General features: G+C 34.9%; 1 protein-coding gene across 1 annotated transcript in view; it reads right to left on the reverse strand.

Annotated features, from left to right (window-relative positions):
- The window catches only part of LOC102518756 (A disintegrin and metallopeptidase domain 3), a 59049-nt gene that overhangs the window by 5952 nt on the left and 27834 nt on the right, over positions 1-25263 (reverse strand). The window contains exons 11-18 of the mRNA XM_032468689.1: positions 22662-22801; positions 20370-20556; positions 16939-17037; positions 13512-13707; positions 12929-13019; positions 12466-12658; positions 3698-3778; positions 1909-2023 (exon numbers count right to left, since the gene is read on the reverse strand). Of these exons, the coding sequence (XP_032324580.1) occupies positions 1909-2023; positions 3698-3778; positions 12466-12658; positions 12929-13019; positions 13512-13707; positions 16939-17037; positions 20370-20556; positions 22662-22801 (1102 nt within the window). The remainder of the gene's footprint in view (positions 1-1908; positions 2024-3697; positions 3779-12465; positions 12659-12928; positions 13020-13511; positions 13708-16938; positions 17038-20369; positions 20557-22661; positions 22802-25263) is intronic.

Here is a 25263-nt window from a genome sequence, read left to right on the forward strand (position 1 = left end):
TGAAAATTATTGATATAACTGAGTCTAATTTTAAAAAGCAATAACAGTAAACAAGGTTAAATTTCCATAATAGATGTATAAGGTGACACTGTTTTAACTTTAATTTTCACTGTAATAATTAGAAAATTAGAGGAATAGAGAAGTACTCGTCCAGGTGTTATAAAGATATTACATAAAATTAGAAAATAAAATCTATGGAAACTTGGTCCCATTAAACAAAATAAATAAACCAGACAACTGAAATACAAAATAACTAAAGTAAACAATCAGAATTACCAGCAAAGCAACTTATGATGATATTGAGTGTAAATAAATTTGTCAAAAAGACAAAAGAATCAGTAACTTTGAAACACACACACAATACAGTTCTATGCTGATTAGAAGTGATTTACCTAAAATAAAATATCTCAGGAAGTTTTATGTATTATAAGAAATAAATTGGCAAATATGTGCAAAAATATTGAAACTAATCAAACATGTAGCAGTCTTATGCTACGGTACAACTTAGTATTTATAAAGCTCTCTTTTCCCTGCCTTGTCCATCAGGAAAGGTCAACTCTCCTTTAATCCAACTTTACTAAAATAATCATATTGGAAATGGAGGTTCCTTCTCATGTGCTTACTTACTCCAAAGACTGATTAAAGAAATTATTATTAGATTAATTGAGAGACATCTATTACTCTAAGGAAGAAAGTTAGGGTGCTTCCACTTTGGGACATGATGAATGTTTTCCATTAAATGGTGCCAAATAATAAAAATATGAAGCATAACAAATTACACGAGGGAAATGGTTTCTGGAAGCCAACAGGAAATATATAACTATAATATCTGAAGGAAAGAAAACATGATGTTGAGTTACGGAAATCCAATTCTACCTATGGACAATTTTCTGATCTCAGCACAGAGAATTAAAGTCCTAGGCAAAGTGCAGCATTCCCACTGGGTTAAGGAAGCAGAGGACAGAGTTCACAGCAGAGAAATGGCTGGAATATGAAGGGTGCAGCATCAGACAGAAAGCTGCTCTGCAGATTAAGGATTCCAGTGTGTGCGCGGATCCTCCCAGGTGCCCTTACAGAAAGATAAGGTAAATATAAGTGCACACAGTATGAGACAGCCTGAAGCGAATGAGACAGCAGCTCTTACTGGGGTGAGAGTGGAAAAGAGATGCTAGAAGAGTCTGAACAGAGCTGGAGAAAAGAACACCAAGAAGATCCCAATTTCTTCACATCCTGGTTGCCTGAAAGATCAGGGTAGGAAGCAATAAATTGGGAGTTTGGGATTTGCAGATACACACTACTATATGTAAAACAGATAGACAACCAGGTCCTACTGTAGGGCACAGGGAACTATATTCAGTATCTTGCAATAACCTATAATGAAAAAGAATATGAAAACAAATATATATATGGATATGACTGAAACATTATGCTGTACACCAGAAATTGACATAACACTGTAAACTGACAATGCTTCAATAAAAAAGAATATGAAAAGGAATATATATATCTACATGTATAACTGAATATACAGACTGTAATAAAACTATCACCTATTCTATCAATTAAGCATACCTATCTAGAAAATTCCATTGTATACATAGAAAAGTTCTGGGAACCATGGTTAAAATTAAGAGATGGCCTAATAAAATGTTCATTTCTGGATGTGAATTAAAAGCACATACAAAATGTTGATTGACACTATGATCTAGAGCTGCACTGTCTAATATAGTAGCTACTAACCACAAGTGACTAGTTAAATTTTCATTAAGTGAAATCAAGTGGAAACTTCAGTTCCTTAGCTGCACTGGCCACACGTCAGGTGCTCAAAGTCATGTAAACCGTGGAGGTGTAGAGTATCTCTCCTAAGTGCAGACAGCTCTGTTGGAGCAAAGTGACTTAGATACTAACCATCTGCAGACCAAAACCCATCATCTATACTTCCTCCTGGTGATGAGGGTCTTTCGCTACAATTTGGAGGAGCATATCCAGCATCACAGTGACAATTATTTAAAGTATTGCAAACCTAGAACCAAAATCAAATTTAAAAAGAGAATTTTACGTACAGCGTAAAAATTACACACATTGTTATTTTTAGTCAAAGTAAACTCTTTCCCTAAGTACTGTATGTTTTATATATATACACACACACATACAGTGGGGTAGTTTTTATATTAATGTGGAAAGCAATTTAAAAATAAAAATTAATGTAATGTTCATGCAGTATCTTTTCAAATGTTATAGAGATTTTCTCGTCCCTTGTAATAGTAAAAATAGTAAACTCTTTTTAAAAGTATATCATATTCTGACACAACTGAAATGCCTTATTCTACAAAGGCATGAGAATGACGAACCTAGAAATTATAAAACAGTAGGAGTTCAAATACACTATGAATTGTGCTAGTTTTAAAAAATTAGCCATCACAAGAGCCAATTTTTACAAAAAAAGGGGGGGAACTAAAGGAAGAAGTTTGCTTCATCAGACACAGATAGCAAAATTTATTTTAATAGAGAGAAGGTGGCTAGGAAATATCTATAAATGTAATCTGGTGGGTGAATCAAAAGAAGGGCCAGAAACAGAACAGAGAATCCAGATGTAGGTTTGTGAAAAAGTTAGTAAGAAATTAGATTCAAATTAAATAAAGAAGAAATTGAAAAGAATCTGTAAATAACTGGACATATAAGTGATCTGAGAGAAAAATATGATAAAAGACACACGGGTCACCTTTACCCTGGATGACTATATGAAACGTGAAGCGTCGAGATGGCAGGAGACAAGAGCTACACAGTTAAAGCCAAACGCATGCTTGGAAGAACTTACAAAGCTTACAAAATTCCTATAACCCAGTAGATTATTCCATGGTGGATGGACAAATAGATATGCAAATGGAAAATGTGACCATACATGTTTAAGAACTATATAATTATTAAATAAATGAAAATTAACAGTGGATTTAGCATGTTTGAAGAGATTAAAAAGATAGAGAAACTAGTCTGGCCAGAATGTAAGGAAATACACCTTTTTATACATGATAGGTGAAAACCATGTAATATTAATGAAAATTTAAATTGCTCATCAGATTTCACTGCTAACAATTTAAGGAATCAGAAAAATGTGCAAAGGTGAATGTACAACAGTGTCCACTTTACCTACTATTTACAGTAGTTAAGTAAAAATTCAGCCTTCTCTGAAAGTCCATCAATGAATAAATTTCCAAATATAGTATGGAAGAGACATACAGAGAAACACAATGAAGCTGTTGAAGGATGAAGCAGATCTGAATGAACAGGAAACTCTGCTCCCATGAAAATACTAGATTATAAACAATACGCATAATATAAATATATTGTGTTTAAATATTAGTACACATAGTAATTATGAGCAATATTTATATGTATGTATAAATGTGTGTAATACTTCATTTCTAAAATCTCATAATCTTAATCTAACATTATAATAATAGTTTCACATTGCATTTTAGTACAAATTTCAAAGCTTATTTGCTCACAAGGCCTATAAACCCTGATTGAACACATAAATCACATACATATGTGTGAATAATGGTATCTGCTTCCCTTAATTTCAATTTTCCAAAGAAATTTGTACACTTCAAATAATTCTACGCATTATTATACTGAAAAATGTTACCACATGGATCAAAGTGACTATACTTAAAAATAGAGTAACCATTATACATACCCCATGTCCTTTGCATTTCTGTTGGGAAATACATAGTGCACGTTCGTTTTCAATGGTTCTGCAACTTGCCCTTTCACAAAACTAGCATGTTAAAACAACCAACAACAAAAATTTTAAATGTAAAGTCAAGAGTTGAACAACCGCACTTGGTAAGAAAGTTAAATGTACAAGATACATACGTCTCAGATGAACCTGTATTTCACATCTACCTTACCACAAATATCAAATTTTGAGAATCAGATACAATTTTTATCTTTGAGAGATCAGAACTGTGCATTTATTGATATTAGTTGGCATAAGTATAAAAATAGCCAACTGGTACTATAATGAGTTAGGGTTTATTTTCTCACTTTTTATGCATTTTCATAATATATACTCACATTAACCCTGTGAAGGAGATATTTTTATTCTTATTTTACAGTTGATGAAAATTAAGGTCATGCCATCAGTTATTAACAGAGCAAATATTCAGTGTAAGAACTTTACTCACAGAGCCCACCTAGTGATCAAAAGCTCAATACCAGTCTTCCTGACATTTTTACATTTTTTTCCAACTTTAGTGACATTACTTCTTATCTTCTGTATTAGAAAAATGTGTGACCTTGAGAAATTAATTTAATCCCTCCATACCTCAGTCTATCCATCTCTGAATCGGGAATAATAACTATACCCACCTCATAGGCTATCAGGATGAATAATTTGTTACATGTGAAGGAACAAAATCAGTCTTTGGTACATAGTAAACGCTCACTAAATAAAGGATATTATTCTAATTATTTATTTAACCTGATTTCTATGTAGACTCTAAATATTTGTCTATCCACATTTCAGTTTAGTCTGAGTATCTTTGGGGGAATCTACTAAGACTATCTGATGGATTTTCTAAAGTATCTGAGAGAATACCCACCATCTGATGAATAATCTAAAAATATCATTATTTTCTACACCACTGCTAATTAAGAACAAATATCAGCTTGTTAATTAACTGAAGGTGCTCTGATGAAGCCAGCGAGAAAAACAAAATGTTAGACAAACCAGCATTATCTGTGCACAAACCTGTTTTCATTCTACTGCTCTTTAGACAGTGTCACCGAAGCAATAATGAACTAGTCATACCTCCCTGGGTTATTTTCAGGGGAAAACCAAGCCAGAAAAAGTTAAGAGCCATGCTTCTGATACAATTTCCTTCAAGTAAACAGATCAATGTGCAGCTGGATCTTTTGTAATGACAAAAAAAGCGAGGGACACTATGATAGCACTTAGCCTTGGTCTCAGATATTAACATGTAAGACTTCCTTCTTTGAACAAGAGACACAAATATGGTCTCAGAAACAGTTAATCAAGGCTCAAAAAAAATCCAAATAGAACTAAAAGCATATTTCCTGAGGGCAAAGTCTAGATTATGTGGTTTATTTTCTTATATTCCTATGTATAAGAATGGGTGAGAAAAAGGGAGTAATTTCATTTATCCGTTCATTGATCAGCCTATCTACTTGTGGGCAGTTACATGCCCCAAACATCCTCCTTTTCCAGTTTGAAATGAACATGATGAGATGTTCTTCTCTCCCCTCGCCTACCTATGTGCACTAGAATCAGTTTGATAAACTATTCTATTCTCTATTTTATAAATAAAGATTCAAAGAAGCTTTCCATCACAACCAGTATTAAGGGCTTGCATTGCTGGAATAATGCCTATCTCCATGTAATACACCCTTCAAACAGTATATTACAGTGTTAAATATATGTTTTATTTACAATTTTTACTATAATTAAAAAGGAAGACATATTTCTTCATGTCAATAAATAAGAAACAGTCTCAAACCCAAAAGTCAGCAGAAGGAAGGAAATAATAAAGATCAGGGAGAAAATAAATAAAATAGAGATTAAAAAAACAATAGAAAAAAATCAATCAAACCAAAAGCTGGTTTTTTGAAAGAGTAAATAAAATCGACAAACCGACAAACCTCTGGCCAAACTCACAAAGGAGAAAAAAGGGAGAGCACAAATCAGCAAAATAAGAAAGGAAAATGGAGAAATCACAACAAATAACATGGAAATACAGAATAGCATATAAGACTATTATGAAAAACTGTATGGAACCAAAATGGATAACCTAGAGGAGACGGACAAGTTTCTGGAAACATACAGTCCACCAAGACTGAATCGAGAAGAAACTGACCAGTTGAAGAAACTGATCACTAGAAATGAAATCAAATCAGCAATAAAAAACCTCCCTACAAATAAAAGTCCAGGACTGGATGGCTTCAGCGGGGAATTCTACCAAACACACAAAGAAGAACTTGTAACAGTCCTTCTCAAACTCTTTCAGAAGATTGAAAAGGAGGGAATACTCCTAAACTCATTCTATGAAGCCACCATCACCCTGATACCAAAACCAGGCAAAGACACCACCAAAAAAGAGAATTACAGACCAATGTCACTGATGACCATAGATGCAAAACTCCTTACCGAAATTTTAGCAAATAGAATCCAACAGCACATAAAAAAGATTATGCATCATGACCAAGTGGGGTTCATCCCAGGGACACAAGGGTGGTTCAACATATGCAAATCAATCAATGTAATACATCACATCAACAAGAAAAAGGATAAAAACCATATGATCATCTCAATAAATGCAGAGACACATTTGCGAAAATTCAACACCCATTTGTAATAAAAACTCTCACCAAAGTGGGGACAGAGGGATCATATCTCAACATAATAAAAACTATATACGACAAACCTACAGCCAGCATAGTACTCAACGGTGAAAAACTCAAAAGCTTCCCACTAAAATCTGGGACAAGACAAGGCTGCCCACTATCACCACTCCTATTCAACATAGTCTTGGAAGTCCTAGCCACAGCAATCAGGAAAGAGAGAGAAATAAAAGGGATCCAAATTGGAAAAGAAGAGGTGAAAGTGTCACTATATGCAGATGGCATAATAGTATACATAGAAAACCCTAAAACTACTAAAAAAAATCAAAGAACTCAGCAAGGTAGCAGGTTACAGGATTAACGTTCAAAAATCAGTTGCATTTCTTTACACTAATGATGAATCAACAGAAAAAGAAAGTAAAGAAACAATCCCCTTTAAAATAGCACCCAAAGTAATAAAATACCTAGGAATAAATCTAACCAAGGAGGTGAAAGACTTATACATGGAAAACTATAAAACGCTGATTAAGCAAATTAAAGAAGACTTTAAAAAAGTGGAGAGATACCCCATGCTCCTGGATTGGAAGAATCAATATTGTTAAATGGTCATACTGCCCAAGGCAATCTACAGATTTAATGCAATCCCTATCATATTACCCAGGACATATTTCACAGAACTAGAACAAATCATAATAAAATTTATATGGAACCACAAAAGACCTAGAATTGCCAAAACAGTACTGAAGAAAAAGAAAGAGGCTGGAGGAATAACTCTCCCAGACTTCAGACAATACTATAGAGCTACAGTCATCAAGACAGCATGGTATTGGCACAAAAACAGACTTATGGACCAATGGAACAGAATAGAGAGCCCATAAATGAACCCACAAACTTTTGGTCAACTAATCTTCAACAAAGGAGGCAAGAATATACAATGGAATAAAGACAGTCTCTTCAGCAAATGGTGTTGGGAAAACTGAACAGCAGCATGTAAATCAGTGAAGCTAGAACACTCCCTCACACCATACATAAAAATAAACTCAAAATGGATCAAAGACTTAAACATAAGACAAGATACAATAAACCACCTAGAAGAACATATAGGCAAAACATTATCTGACATACATCTCAAAAATGTTTTCAGAGGACAATACCCAAGCAATAGAAATAAAACCAAGAATAAACACATGAGACCTAATGAAACTTACAAGCTTCTGCACAGCAAAGGAAACTGTAAGTAAAACAAAACGACAAGCTACGGAATGGGAGAAAATTTTTGCAAATGAAACCGACAAAGGCTTCATCTCCAGAAAACATAAGCAGCTCATACAACTTAATAAGAAACAACCTGAACAACCCAATCCAAAAATGGGCAGAAGACCTAAACAAGCAATTCTCCTAGGAAGAAATACAAATGATCAATAGGCACATGAAAAAATGCTCAATATCACTAATTATCCGAGAAATGCAAAGCAAAACTACAGTCAGAATGGCCATCATTCAAAAGTCCACAAATGACAAATGCTGGAGAGGCTGTGGAGAAAAGGGAACCCTCCTACACTGCTGGTGGGAATGCAGTCTGGTGCAGCCACTGGGGAAAACAGTGTGGAGATTCCTCAAAAGACTCCTGGGCATATATCCAGAAGGAACCCTACTTCAAGATGACACCTGCACCCCAATGTTCATAGCAGCACTATTTACAATAGCCAAGACATGGAGATAGCCTAAATGTCCATCGACAGGTGACTGGATAAAGAAGAAGTGGTATATTTATACAATGGAATACTACTCAGCCATAAAAACCGACAACATAACGCCATTTGCAGCAACATGGATGCTCCTGGAGAATGTCATTCTAAGTGAAGTAAGCCAGAAAGAGAAAGAAAAATACCACATGAGATCGCTCATATGTGGAATCTTAAAAAAAAAAAAAAAGAAAAGAAAAGAACACAAATACAAACAGAAACAGACTCATAGACATAGAGTACAAACTTGTGGTTGCCAAGGGGGTGGGGGTTGGGAAGGGACAGACTGGGACTTCAAAATGTAGAATAGATAAACAAGATTATACTATATAGCACAGGGAAATATATACAAGATCTTGTGGTAGCTCACAGTGAAAAAAAAAATATGACAAGGCATGTATGTGTGCTCATGTATGACTGAAAAATTGTGCTCTACACTGGAATTTGACACAACATTGTAAGATGACTATACCTCAATTAAAAAATGCTAAAAAAAAAAAACAAATAGTTCCATTTCTCTCTTTCTCTTTTATTTCTTATCTATCAATAAACAGGTTGATTTTTACACAGGAATCACATTTAATGAGGACACGGTAAAGAAGCCTTTCCTTTCTAACCTCTCTGAAAACAACTGAACACTGTAAAATAACAAATGAAAATAAAGTATAACCTTGATGAATTTTTAAAATAACTAGAGTGATTCAAATTCACAGATCTGGCCCACACAATTTTAAGCCCCCTTTCTTCCCAATAAATGAGAGTAGAGGAAAGTCAGAAAGAGACAACCAGAACATGAGAGGTTTAAGAACTTCCTGGGATTCTGAAATAAAATGAAGGCCAGTGTTGGATGAAGTGAAGTGAGAAAGCAACAGGGGACACAGTGGCAAAGGAGAGAGCCTAGTGGATTAGCTCACAAGGCTCTGGAGGGGCTGGAGCCCCCGAGTCCTCAGGAAAAGCAGGAAGGAGAGCTGAAAGGGCAAGACCGGACAGGGCGGCCACCATGCGGAAAGGCCAGTGGAGGTCTGTCCACAAAACCACGCAGCTCGTCAGCTCTCCAGATTCACTACTCACCTCTCCCTTTCCCCCAGTTTCAGAACAGTCAACACAATGCTTTGATCCCAAGGGAGACAATTTAGAAGGGTATTTTGTCTCCTAAAGCAACTGAATTAATGGTGACTACAGAATCCGGGCGTCTCCAGTGATGTATCCTCTATCCAATTAAACTACTGCAAGTACCAGAAGTTAGGCCTGTGGCCTAAAAGCCAGCCTCCAAAATAAAGGCTGTCATGTGACAGACCCAGTCACACAGAGAGAGCTGCCAATTAGGATTTGTATTTTAAAAAGGGTGTGGGATCAAAACATCATTGCCAGCTTAAAGCTCCTACTGGCATGAGCAGGAAAAGTCAGTCTTTGTCTTCCTTTCTTCCTGTCTCCTTCCCTTCCCTTCTCCTCCCTTTCCTTCCTTTCCCTTCCATCCCCTTCCATTTCCTCCCCTCTCCTTTCTGTTTTCTTTTCCATCCATGGGGACGTTGCCCAGTTGGGCAGGGTCTAATGATCGGACTTTCCCAGGCAGAGAATCATGTAGGAGACATGAGTAACCTGTAAAGCTTGTCATGGTCACACAGGGCTGATGGGAGAAACCAGAGGTCTTTTAAATAAATGGCCCATTTTTCCACAGGACACTTGCTGAACTGAAGTGTCATGTGGGATGAGAGAAGGCTAATTAACTGGCATGGCAATCCTCTATGGCATTTGTATGTCTAGTTCCCTATGGTTTTATTGCAATTGTTGTCATTGTAATTGTGTTTATCCAGTACATAAAATTATTTCACTTTCATTGATTTTAAGATTATTTTTATTTGTCCTTGTCTTTCAGAAATTTTATTATACTGCATCCTACTATGGATTTCATTGGGTTCATTCTATATAATGTATTTTTGGCTTCTTGCATTTGTAGGTTTATACCTTTTGATAGATTTGGAAATTTTCCAGACATTATCTCCTCAAATACTTTTCTATCTTTAAATTGTTTCTCCTGTTCTTCTAAGACAGTAGAATGGCTATTATCATAAAGACAAGGAGTAAGTGCTGGCTTAGAACTAGAGGAAAGGGAAGTTTAGTTTCTGTTGGTGGGAATGTAAGTTGGTGCAGCCAATATAAAAAGCAGTATGGAGTTTCATCCAAAAAAATTACAAATGGAAGTACCACATGACCCAGCAATCTCACTTGTGGGTATTTATCTGAAGAAAATGAAAAACACTAACTCAAAAATATATCCACACCTTCATGTTCATTTCAGCATTATTTATAATTGCTAAGATGTGGAAGCAACTCGTGTCTGTCAGTGGATGAACTGAGTAAAGAAAATGTAATCTATATACACAACAGAATACTATTCAGCCACACAAACTGAAATCGTGCCAGTTTTGACAATGTCGATGGACTTTGAGAGCATTATGCTAAATGAAATAAGTCAGACAGAAAGGCAAATAAATACTGTATGATCTCACTTATATGTGGAATCCCAGAAAGAATAAAACCAAAACCAAGAAAACTCAAAGCTCACAGATACAGGGAACAGACTGGTGGCTGCCAGAGGTGGCATTTGGGGGTTGAGCAAAATGGGTGAAGGGCGTCAAAAGGTACAAACTTCCAGTTGTAAAGTCTGGGAGATTTCCAGTGTACAGTATAGGATGGTGACTATAGCTGATAGTATTTTATTCCATATTTGAAACTTGACAAGAGAGTAACCTTAAATTTCTCATAAGAAAAAAATTGTAACTATATACAGTGACATATTAATTAGACTTATTGTGGTGACCATTTTGAAATATATATAAATATTGAATCATTATGTTGTACAAATGGAGTTGATATAATGTTATGTTTCAGTAAGATCTCAAAAAAGTAATAATAATAAATGTTTAAAATCCATAGAAAGGTATAATATATTTGACTTCTTACATATTTCTAAATCACTCTCCAGAAAGTATGCACTAATTTATATTTGTTTTAGTATGACCGTAAATTACACTTCTCATCATCAATTATTATTTTCAATTTCCAACTGATAGACAAAAACAATTGTTGGATATTCATTTTTATTTCAACAACTTGGAAGTTCCCTGAACCTCACTGTTCAAAAGTTTTTATATAGTTCAGTCTCCAGCCACACCACTCCCTTTATGGAAGTTGTGAATGGAACTAGAAGTTCCATGCCTCTAATTACTTGGTCTTTCTGGCGACCAGCTCTATCCTGAAGCCATCTAGAGGCCGTACCCTATTACCTCGTTAGCGTAAATTCAGTTTGATTGGAAAGGGCAAATTATGAATGACAAAAAACCATTCTTATCAGTCAGGAAATCCCAAGAGGTTTAGAAGCTCTCTGCCAAAAACTAGGGACAGACAAAATTATTTTTTCAGTGTTACGCCATGTGTATAAGCCACTATCGTGCTTTTTTCCAATTAATGAATGATGAAATTAGACAATAAATGTATTTCTTTACTCTGCCATATTTATAGAAAACTATTTGCCATTTGATTTAAATGATCTTTGAAGGGCTAACAATATTATTTTAAAATGTAATCAGCACCAGTACGTTCCGTTGTGATTACTTTATTATGTTTAGGTAAGAATATCTCTTCCCATTCAATTTTACTATTCACTTCTATTTTCCTCTTATTTTTCATTTCTTAAAATATTATTTCTCAAGGTAAATAATTTAAATTTAAATGTGAATTAACTGTGTATTGTTTTACATTACTCAGCTAAATTTTCAATGGTACAAGTTTAAAGCCTTCTATTAATGTTTCTTTAAATGTTTAAGAAAAATACAAATAAATAAAGCTTACTCTCTTTTGTGACCTAAGAAAGGGTGAATTTTTAACAGATATATTAGGGTTTTGGAAAAAGAATTAGGGAAAGTAAGCTAATGAGCAAATAAATGTTTTACTTTCACTGTAGCTAAATTAATCGTCTTTGTTGTTCTTAACATTCAGGCTGTTTTGACCTACTTTTTGGGTGCATTATTTCATTCTTTTTTCTTATTTTTTTACACAAATTATTGCAGACCTGGTCCTGGCCTAGTGAAGAGGCTAAGTAAGATACTCAAGCGTGAGGAAACAACTTTAAATATCAAGAGTAAAATTCATAATAAAATATGACAGATAGTTAAAGCAAGTGTTTCTTTAACCAACAAAAATTTTGACCTTTAAGGCTTACGTTCGTGATGGAGTCACCAAAATTTTAACAATTACAAATAAAAAAATCTTAAGGTCTGTCTCGCTCTCTCACGCACACACACACTGACACTAAGACACTCACACACGATATATAGAATTAAGAAAAGTTTTCATTTACCCGATTTGGACCACACATAGTGCCATTCCATACATAGGTATAATCCACTGGCAGTAACACTGGTGTCAGATTTCTCAGACTTGCAGATATACACACAAGGCCATCAACGTAAGCATATTGAGTATCAAAATTTTTAAATGGCACTACTTCTGTTCGTGTCCAGGTACAAACTAACTTTCCGCATAAGACATTCCTATGATTTAAGACAGAAAAAATTACCCTTATGTCATTTAGCCACAAAATAAATTACATAATAACAATGAAAAATGTGAGGATAATTCAAACTGTTATTCAGATCATAACACCAAAGCTATTCAGAACATACACCATCTTACAAAGGGCAACATGTAGATTTGTCTTTATATACTATAGTCATCCCTCATTTGTACTGAGTGATTCTTTGCAGTACACACACATACACATACATTGCATTAGGAAAATGTATATTTTTCAAAATACACACCTAAGATGACAAAATGCAGCGTTACAGTTTCCAAAATTGTCTGAGTGCATATTCACTTCTTGCATACATATATCAGTACCCGCTTTTGCAACTGAAAATATAAAGTTGCAATTAATCATCTTAAAAAAAAAACATTAAAAAACTAAACGTATGGTAAATTGGTATAGAGACATCTAACAAAGCCCAGTCATTGTCATCTACTCTAAATTTTTGCTGTCATCCACTGGTATACATGAAGGAGAAACACTTACTAGAAAGTCCCCACTTGAGAATAGGAAAATTGTTATTATAGTGCAGAAATGATTAAGAACTAAAACAGTCATTTGCTCAATTATCTATAACTCTAACATTCTACTTCCTTGTCACCAATCACCTGAAATTTGAATTATATTCTACTCTCTTTGTCCTATACTTACAAGGTCTTTTTCACCTCTTGACATAGTTCAACATTGCTTTGATTTGCAATTTTATTTTCAAATTTAGATTAAGCAAGAATTATGATCATGGCTATAGGGTGGGTTACTAACTTTAGGAAAAAATACAGTATAAATATAAACCTCAAAAAGAAAGACAGAACTATTACATTTTCCAAACAACTGTGCACACTGCTGATCAGGGTCACGGCACGTTCCTTCGAAACAATAGGCAGTCTTATTATTACACAGTTCTAAATCAGCAGCTTTCATGTCAGGTACACAGAACTCAGATCTGCCATCGCAATATTCTGGAAAATCACACAGATCTGTGCTTTTTCTACATAATTTTCCTTTTGAAAATACCTGTGAGACAAAGAAAAACCAAGATTCGTTTTCAAAGTAGTAAAACAAAACATAAAAAATTTAAATAGGAGCATTGTACTTGTAACTATCATTTCCATTACTATTACCTCTGTAAGTATTTAAAGTTAAATTATGAATTCATGTAAAAGTCTGGTGAAATAGAGCAGGAAGAAGCCAAATGTTCATCAGTGGATGAATGGATAAACAAACTGTGGCACATGCACACAGTGGAATGTTCTGGGCCATTTACAGGAATGGAGTACTGATATATGCTACAAGGTGGAGGAAACCTGAAAACACTGTATTAAGTGAGGAAAACCAGACACAAAGGTCACCAAACTCACTTTCATTATTGGCAGCAAGTTCCTGAGCAGGAGAGAACTCCTTGATGGAGGCAGGAGGGCTCTGGTTTCAGCTAGGGCCCCCAAAGTGGGGGGCTCCTGTGCAATTCAGTAAGAAAAGGAGAGCAAGTGCTTCAGGGGTCAGGGCTCTCCTGTTTGGGGGATGACCCTGGTACAGCACGAGGCAGAGCTGGCAGCTGCACAACACTGTGATGCCACTCAGTTCGTCACTTGAAAATGGTTAGTTTTATCTTGTGTGCTTTTCACCTCAATTTGAAAAATGGCTCTAGTGAAAGTTCTCATACTTCAAATGCTGGGCTTACCCTGAATATTTACTTCCAGATAAATAGAAAATATCTGATATAAAGCTACCTGTATTTGTTATTCAACGTTTGCTTCTTCTAATTAACCGCACTCCTGAAATCCTGTAACGGACTCAGATGCCAGTCTTTGCTGTATTTCTAAAATGTTTCTAAATGTACATCTTGAATTACTTTTGCATGTCAATTTTCCTTTTAGGACCTGCTCCACTTCCACCATGAGAAGTTTACAAATCACATGGCTCTCATGAACAAAAAATACTGCAAGCAATATAGTAAACAAAGAATGTTGAAGCCATCAAGTCATCAGCCACTGCCACCACCCCCCAGTGAAGACAAGCCTGCAGCCCAGCCTCTGCAGCCACTCATAATGGTGCACTCTGGGCGGACTCACAATAATAAAGGACAAAATAAAACACCCTAGAGGTAGCTAGATGCTTTTTAGAAAAACGATTTCAATGAGCCCAAATGTTTGCTCCCTCTCATACACAGAAAAGCACTAAATTCTTCAATGTGAGATGTCTCGTTTTCTTCAGTTAACAAGTAATTTTTTAATGTTATGACAACCTGGTCTTTCTTGTAAAACTCCTATATATCCTAGCTCCTCCCCTACCTCTTCGGAGCAGTCCCTCAGCACCATCTGAGAGGCTGTCATCCCAGGAATGAAGGGATTCGAGTCCTCTGAAATGTCCACCAAATAAAACATAACTCTCATCTTTTAGGCTGTGCATTTATTTCGGTCGACACTCTGCTTTTGACTCAGGATGATAATTGGAACACTGCTCCCTAGACACAGCGGTGGGAAATTTAACGTAGAGTGTAGGGGTGGGTTGCGGTTTCCTTCACTACCAGGGATGGGGGTGGATGTTGGGAAAGAGAGGATCCCTCTGTTCTTCTGGAATATTGTACACCACGGCCTCGAAAAGCCCGGAACTGCAATGAGCTACCTGTACCGCACACAGAAAAAAGCGTAAGAACGGCCCACACAAAGGCAAGCATATCCAGCAGATCTACAGGGTTAAGATCGTGCTGTTCCTGTTTTACAAATATTCAACTGAGCACGAAGCTAAACTCTTCTCCTATGTAAGCCTCACAACCGTCTGTTTGTTATCCTTTGCTTGGCTTCTCATTATGAAGACAGAACTGAAGGTACCAATCACAATTTCTTAAATTGCATACAGGAATGTCTGAGTACTGGCTAAAAACATGTTCATCACTGTTATCTGTCATAAGAATAGCTGGTTTAATTATTGATCTTCCATGTCTTTGCACTTGGACTTGGGTCTATCTAAATTAAAAATATAAAGGAAAAAAACTGGATCAAATCATTAAACTTCCCACAAACATCAGTGGAAACTGGCCTACCTGAAAGTAGACACAGAAGGAAACAGAAAGCCTTTACACTAAGACCAAGAATGAACAAATGACAGCAAGAGCGTAAGGCACCTGTGAGCCTTTAAATGCCAACACAGGCCAAATTTTCTGCTGCAACACATAATAAAGTTAATGCACACTAACACAGTACATTTAGCTGTTACCCTGAAACCCTCCCTAGCAACTAATGCTATGAATTTTCATTCCATCAAATGTTGTGATTTTCTCCATTTAATAAACTATCCTTTGTGATGTGGGGAAAGGGCGATGGACTGCTTAGAAAAGCCTCACTGATTGCTCAGTCCCACTGATTTGGAGACAAAGACTGAGATGAGAGCTCTGGTGAAGGAAAGACCAAGGAGAGTTACCACGAAGTGTAAACCCTAGCTGGTCTCTATACTCGTGCCTTCAAAGCAAAGGAGCTGTGGCTTTAAAAACTAGCCCAGAGAAGGAAAGAGAACACTCACAGAACAAAGTAATGTTACCAGGGATTCACCGACAGAGAAAAAGCCAAATCTGACCGTCAAAACCTCTCATTAATCAGCTTCTATGTTTTTCACAGACTCCTGAAAGCAACACCAAAAAGGGCAGTCGCTAAAATGCAGCAAACCCTGGAACAGCGCTCGTTCCCAGTCTCCTATCGGATGTGGCTACAAAGGAAACCTGGATGGAGAACTTCCCAAGGGAAGACAAGGATTCAGTCAGTCCACCTGCAGGGCTTTGTCAAAGTTCACCTTCAGTAGTAGACACGCTACATATTGCTGACTCTTCTACATGGATTCCTTTTCTGCTACTTTCAGTATGAGATTTTTTCATTCCTATTGTCTCTGTATTCAAATATTGCATATTAAGTGTGTGTTGGGACGCTTATTTTAATTTTATCAAAAGTTGTTTGACCGTGAAGAGCGACCTTTCAGGCACTACCGAGAGGAGGCCCTAGCATGCAAACTACCTGGAATTGCTACTGAATGCAACAACGCGGTGGGTCTTGAGCAGAGACTGAAACAACACAGTGAGAGGTGGAGCTAAAAAAGGGGGTTAAAAAAGACCTAAGGACCACCATTCAATTCTGAAATCAACTGTGCATGAATCAGAGCATAAACTAACAGAAAGAAAGTAAAAAAGCCCCCCAAAATGAACTCACAAACCTACAAAAATTTCATGGAAGAAAATAATGCAGTATTTCAAAAACTTACATGACAAGTTTTTTTGTCACAGCATGGTCCAGTACCACACGTTGCCATTGGCTTCAGAGCACAATTTACAGGATCACAGCATTTTATATGACTGCAATGCTAAAACCAAATATAATCATGTTAAATAATAGGAATTTTCAATCAAATAAATAATTTTATTTACTGTCACAACATTTATTGTCACAATATACTACAGTATATTTCTAACTTAATTACAATCACAGTATGATTTTTACCTCTGGATTGATCTTGAACACCACTTTGTTAGAGTTAATACATTGTAATACAGGAAAAAAAGAAGGTAATGAAATTATTCATGATTCCATGCTCAGGAATTTGAACTGTTAAAAGGTAATGCAAAAAAGGGGGACAAGTGGAGCTCAGCAACAAGAATTCTAAAAAAACAGAGCCCAGGATAAAGGGGGGAAGGCCCACCATTGGACACCATATCTGATTAGGATCCCATGCACTGCAGGCATCTCTGACCACTTACACAGCTGATTTTATCCACTGGCCCTGAATTTCCTCTGGTAATCACTGGCTTCTGGAATTTGGAACCAAGTAATTTTATTCCATAGTTAGGTGAAGAAAAGATAACAATTCTCAATACTCTCATTCTGTTAAAAGTCCTTTATGAAACAATCCAATCCAATTGGGTGGGAAAACCCCCAAAAGTTCCACTAGAACCGGGTAACTTCTGACACTGATAAACTCCACAAATAGGAGGATTTCCAGCCACAAGAAACAGAAACAACATAGCTACTGCTTTACTTGAAAGACTTGGTCTCTCAGAGTCCTCTTTACAAGACTTGTGTCAATCTGAGAAAACTTACATTACTGGAAAACGAGCATATATCCCCTAGTTTTCTATCATATTGATGATAAACTGCTGGTAATTCACAGAAATGAATGCTGACGAAATGACAGATAAACGTGTAGAACACACGAAAAGACCACTGAAGGGTAAGAAAACCCAAAGGAAGTAAGATATCCTGACTTAAAAGTTACATATACATATACACTTCAAGACATAGCAAACTCACTCATTGGTATACATACCCCCTGCTGAAATGCAGGCACACATGCAAGGAAAGTCATAAGTGAGTGAGTCTTGACAATTAAAAGCTGATATAAACTTCAATTTTCATTTACTAAGAATGGACATACTTTAATATTTGTAAAATTAATACTAAAATCAATGAAAACAATTTATAAGTACTAGACCAAGTTACCAAACTGTATAAACCATATGATTGCAAATTATATAAAGGTAGAAAACAGTCACACTGTATTGTGTAAGGATGCATAAGAGGTAAAACTTTAATGAAAAGCAAAGCACTGAAATGATGATCATTAAATTCTAAATGATGGTTGGAAGGAAGAGGCATGTGATTGAGAAGGGTCACAAAAACAACTTCTCTTGCAGAGAGAGTTTGTGACCTTCTTAAATGTCTATTCAATACACTCTTCATCCACATTTCATGTATATATTTTATGTGTATTATGTATCACAATGACATTACGAGTATTATATAAATATTAAATGCTTAACAAAAGTGGGTAGAGAACTGTCCTTATATATATCTTAAGGAAGAGAATATAATTCAAAAGGAAATTACTATTATTTCAGAAGGAAACTCTCACACACTCACACACACACACACACACACACAAACAAAAAAACCCCAGAAATTACTAATAAACAAAAGCAATGATAGGTACTATTTTTGGATGAATAAAGTCATCGTAGTACTTTGTAATGTAAAGAGTAAAGATGACAGAAATAAATTTTTTTCAAAAATACTTTGTAAGTTAATTGGGTTTTAAACCCTGATACTTAGGGGGGAAGGTGGCCCAGGTATGGTTAAACCTTAAAAAGGTATGATGAAAATGCAAGGATCATCACTAAAGGGAAATAATAAGTACATATACACTAAATCCCTGAAGGAAACAGTGGAATAAAGAAAAACCAAACACACAGACAAAAAGAAATAAATACAAATTCAATTAAAAACTAAATGTGGCTAAGAAAGTAAAAAAAAAAAAGTAGTAAAACTAAATATGGCAAAATGAACACAGAAATTTTGAGACAACTAAAATTAAAAAAAAAAAAGGCAGTGTAAAGAATACCTAATGTAATGAGGTATCCTGGAAAAAAACCCTTGGACAGAAAGAAGCCATTGGGTAAAAGAAAAGGAAATCTTAATGAATAAACTGAAATATAGTTAATTTATAAATATGCAAATTATGAATCATAATAACGTTTGAAGGGATAACCTTTTAATCAGACATACTGAATAATAAATTGAAACCTTATGTAGATATTGAACTTAACAGCAAAATAAAAACTACATGAGGATAGAAAAATATCAGGAAAATGTTAATTAAAGAAGCTAGCTTGTGCATTAATATAGACAGGCATACAGGCATACAGATATGTCAGGACATAGAGACTTTAGAACAGAAAGCAACTTAAAAAATATACAGATTCAGGATTGAAGGTAAAAACTGCAGTTTCTAAGAAGATATAAGCACAACTGTAAATAAGTCTGCACCATATAAAACAGCTTCAAAAATATGAAGCATGAACTGAGTAAATTATAGTGAAAACTAGGCAAATTCAACTGTATAGTTGGATGTATCAATATTATTCCTCAAGTACTCAAAGTTCAGGCAATCAAAATTATTACAAATACAGAAGAGTTGAGTCACTAACTTAAAAATTATGATATAATCACATACAGAATTTTGTTCTTTACAATTATTGACCTTTCATCTTCTCAAAATTCTCCCTAAATCAAAAAAATCACCATGCACAAGTGTATGAAGCCAGGCACAACAAAACTCAGTGACGAGCTGTCTTACCCAGCACAATTGAACAAGGACGAGAACAGCCAAAAGCTAAATATAACACTAACAAACCTAGGACTGCGATTAATTCAGTTCTGTGGAACCAAGTTAAAATAAATGGAGCTCTCCAGATGCAAGGACTGAAATTAGGAGATGAGTCGGGAAGCAACAGCATGCATTCAATAACTTGGTGATGCAATTCTGAGACTTTGGAGGAATTCAGGGAGGATTTAGGTGATAATTATATTCCTGTTGGAATTGATGTTTATGATACAGGAAGGAGGGTATTGGTAGTGACGTTTACACAATAAAGAAAACCTACTTTTGTTTTTGTTTTTTTTTTTGAAAACCTACTTCTTTAATCCATGCTACACTTAACCCATACTTAAATTCTTCAAATGCTTCAAATTCAGGATGAATCCATTATCACACATCCCATATCTCCCCATCTTAGGTATTTGATAAAATGGTACAACATTAAAAAAAAATTCCTCTCTTTTTATATCACACCTATATTTATAAGACCACCTGACAAACATGAAAACAAATCTTCAGGTAAGTTATGAATGTTTCTCACTAACCCCTTCAGCACCACAATCACATTGCTCTGGTGGTTCCAAAATTCCATTGCCACAAACTCCAACTCTTCCTTGTGGAACCACTTTTGGACCTGTTTGATTCTGAAGACATTCAAATTCAGGCTGTGAAACTATGTGTTTAAATCCATCTACGCTGCAACTGCTGAAAAACTTTACACCACGGGAACGTCTAAAATTAAATAGATAAATGGGATAAAATCAGTATCAAAGTAACACTCTTCAGTAAAGTGCTATGAATTCTGTACTAGTTCCCTTACAGAAGAGCCAAGAAGTGGAGAGAGCTTTTATTTTCAATACAACCCCTAAATAAAAGCAGGAAGTTCACTTCTATTGTAATTCAATATAACAGACACCTACTAACTAGAGGAAGTTAAAGTGACATGAGATAGAATACCTTAAAACAAAATAGTGCTTGGCACACAAACGGGTCTACTTAAGTCTGCCTTATTTATTATTTTCAATATTACTGTTAATATCACTGTTAATATCATCATAATTATAATCATTATATAAGAAGCACTTATTATCATTAAGAAAACTGAACATACCAGGAATAACATGGAAAACTGAAGAAATAAATGATGGTTGATTTTGTTAATGAAAAGTCAGCAATATCTCAACACTGATTTCATTAAATGTTTTAAGCCTAGATTTCTTTTATTTTCATACTTCTTTATTTCTAAGTGCCCTGTTTCACAGGTTTTTGTTTAAATTTGTAACAATCTCATACTTACAGAAATGATAAAAAAAATCTAAAGAATAAATTTGGTTTCCTTACACAGTTGAGTAAGTTGCCAATGGGATATCCTGATAACTCTAAATATTTTAATGAATAATTTTTACATAGAAATGAATTCTTCCTTCCATAGCAGGAAATAATGGAACATTACTAACATATAATCCTCATATCATGTTCAAATTTCCCCTTCATCACAATATTGGCACTTTATAGCATAAGGATCCAGTTCCAAGTCAACCACTGCATTTAGTTCTCATGTCTCCTTAGATTAGTTGACTACATTTTTTGTTGAATTGTATAATACTGAAAAGATCTATAACTACTGGCTGATTATTTGGTAAAATGTCCCTCAGTTGAGGTTTATCAAATGTTCCCCGTGGTTAGACTGAGGTTATGCATCCGGCAGCCTCATCATCACAGAAGTGCTGCTGAGTCTGCTTCCCTGCATCCTAACAGACAGAGACACACGATTTCAATTTGTTATATTCCTGATAAATACACTCTGATCAGTTGATTAAGGTGTGTCTGCTGGTCTTCAGCCTAACATTTCTTTTTTCCTCCTCAGTTAATAATTATTTCAAGAACGTTTTATGTAAATATCTCATTTCTACTCCCATTTTCAATTTATTCATGGACATATTTATATGAACATGGAATCATATTTTCCTATTATACTTATGGATTATAATCCACTACTAGCTTTTATTTCTGTTAATAATTGCTTTATGTATTTACATGCTCCTATATTGAGTGCATATATATTTACAAATGTTGTACCTTCTTATTGAACTGAAATAATATCTTTCTTTGCTCTGATTATAGTTTTTGTTTGAAAGTCTATTTTGTGTGATATAAGTAAAGCTAATTCACCTTTCTTTTGGTTTCAAGTTATGGGGGATACCTTTTTCTATCCCTTCACCTTTTGGCTGTTTGTTGTTACATTTGAAGTGAGTCACTCATAGCAGTATAGACGGGCTTGTTTTTCATCCATCATCCAAACTGTCTTTTGATTGGAGAAATTCACCCATTTGCTTTTAAAGTAATTAGACCACTTCATCAGAAAGTTTCTTCTCACAGTTAGTCTCTGTTTATTTCCCTCATGGTGCTTTTCACACGTTTAAATTTTATTTTTTCTTATGTCCACTTATTAATTTTCTGTCCCTGATGGGCTGGTATGTCTAGCACTGTTCTATCTTGTTAACCATTTTTAAGGCAAACTAATACCATACATGTGACACAGTACATGCTTTTTAGAATTTCTTGATTGAATGAATGCATTTCACCTCGAAATTCTACTACACCACAGAAAGTCACCAACATCCACTTTCTTCTGATATAACAGCATTGACTATAGGATTTTCAAGCACATTTCCTACAATATCAAATAATCGTTCTCTTTAATAAGCTTTAAAATGACTCATATGTATTCAATGAAAATATTCTTATTCAAGTTATACTGAAAGAAATTATACATCAAAGAATGCTAGAGACATCTCCCAAAAGAAGACAAAGATTTGATAAAAATGGCACCTTACATTGCTTCAGGATTCATTATGCATGTAGATGCCGGACAGTAACAAGTGTAGATATCATTATTATATGCTAATCCCAGGTTAATTCCAAGCAACTGTGCCATAACAACAGAAAATGCCTCTAAGGTTATCATCTTTGGATACTACATAGAGAAAAAAACAGAATTGTTGCTTAAGACATTTTTTCATCCCTTTGGTCTTTTCATGTAATTGTGGCCATATTACCTAAATGCAAATATTAATTTAATTAAGCGCAATATTCTCTCAAAAATATAAACCATAACTTAGTTATTCTTTTTGAGTAACAGTACTCTCAATCAGAACACCATTGACAAATCACAAAATGAGATTAGTATTACCCTCTGTTTTCCTGAAACTCACTTAATTTCAATAAACAAAACATTTTGAAAAGATTAATCACTGTTTCAGTAACTGTATTACTTTTAATGGAAACACTTAAAAAAACACACAGATTCTTAAGGGTTTAACTGACAATCAGTTTACACTTCAGAAATAGCTGTAGGAGAGAGAATCAAACATGCATTTTCTAAAGGCAGAATATTAAAAAAATAAAACCTGAGAACTGGTGATCTGAGCAGTCCACATAGCACTCGTAATCAATGATATTTTTACTATCGCCATAGTTTTGCCTTTTTCAGAAAATTATAGAGTTGGAATCATACTATGCGTAGCCTTTTCAGCTTAGGCTTTTTTCACTAACCATTATGCATTTAAGATTGTTCTACATCTTTTAATGGCTTGATGGCTCATTTTTAAAATCACCGAATAATATTCCTTTCTACGGATTAACCCTAAGTTCTTTATTGCGTTGCCTATTAAAGGACATCTTGGTTGCTTTCAAATTTAAGCAATTATAAATAAAACTTCTATACACAACCACGTCCATAGTTTTGTGTAGATATAAGTATTAAGGTAGTTTTTTGAAAATGGTATAGTGGACAAATGCTGGATCATATGGTAAGAGTATGATGAATCTCATAAGCAATTGCCATACTGTCTACCACAGTGTCTGTACCATTTTGTAACCCCATCAACATAAAGGAGAGTTCCTGGTGCTCCACATCAACACAGTATTTGGTGTTATCGATGTTTTGCACATCTGTACAAAGATGAATGAGAACAATAAGATACATTTTTGCCTTCTTTCCAATCTTAGAGGGAAGCATTTAGTTTTGAAACAAAATAAAAAAACAAAAAGTTAACACTACAACCGATACCACAGAAATTTTTTAAAAAGATCACAAGATGATACTATAAAAATTGTATACCAGTAAGCTGAGTAATTTAGAAAAAAAAGATAAACACTTATAAACACACAACCGATCAAAGTTGACTCATGAAGAAATAGAAAATCTGAAAACCACTAAGGAGATTCAAGTAATAATAAAAAAAAAAACCGAAAACTTCCAATCCAAAAAAGTCCAGGACCTGGATGACTTCAGGGGTAAATTCTACCAAACATTAAACAAAGAATACCAGTCCTCCTCAAATTCTGCCAAAGAAATAAACAGGAAGGAAAACTGACCAAATCTTTCTATATGGGCAACATTACCTTGATACAAAAACCAGACAAGGGTCAACAAGAAAACTATAGCGTGATATCCCTGATGAATACTACTGCAAAAATCTTCAACAAAATACAAGCAAAGAGCATTCAATAACACGCTATAAGTTTTGTACACCATGATCAAGTCGTTTATTCCTGGAATCCAAAAATATGTTAAAACCTGTTTTAGATTTAAAATGGTATCACACCACTTTTGCAGAATGAAGTACAAAAAGCACATGACTATCTCAACTAACGCAGAAAATGCCTTTGACAAGATTCAACACACTTTTAGTGATACAAAAAAAAATCAAAAAACTTGGAATATAACAAAATGACCACCACAAGAAATGGAACATGGAGTAAAGAACACAGCTAACGTCACATTCAACGGTGAAATACTGAAAGGTTCCCTCTAATATCAAGAGTAAGAGGATGCTCACTCTGGCCACATCTGTTTCACATAATATAGGAAGCCCAAGCCAGCACATTCAGCAACTGAATGAATAAAAGGCTTCTAACATGGAAAGAGAGAACAATTATTTCTGAGCACAGATGACATGATCTTATATGTAGGAACCGTGAAATTTTCCACATAAAAGAAACTGTTAGAATAAATGAATTCAGCAAAGTTGTAGTGTACAAAATCAACACAATAGATTACGATTCTTAACAACTGGAAAATATATTTTTAAAATAATTCCACTTATAATACTATGAAAAACAGTAAAATACTTAGGAATAAACCTATCGAAGTAGGTGAAAGAACTGTACATTAATGGCTGCAAAATATAGCAGTGTAAACACAAAAGACACAAATAAATGGAAAGACATATTCCATGTCCATAGATTGAAAAACTTCATATTTTTAAGATGTCATTACTATCCAAAGCAATCTATACATTCAATGAAATGCCTACCACAATCCCAGCAGCATTTTTTGGGCAGGAATAGAAAAAAGAAAACTTAAAATTGGCATGGAATCTCAAGGGACCCTGAATAACTGTAACAATTTTGAAAAAGAACAAAGTTGGGGGA

This window comes from Camelus ferus, chromosome 26 (genome assembly GCF_009834535.1).
Source record: "Camelus ferus isolate YT-003-E chromosome 26, BCGSAC_Cfer_1.0, whole genome shotgun sequence".
Lineage (NCBI taxonomy): Eukaryota > Metazoa > Chordata > Mammalia > Artiodactyla > Camelidae > Camelus > Camelus ferus.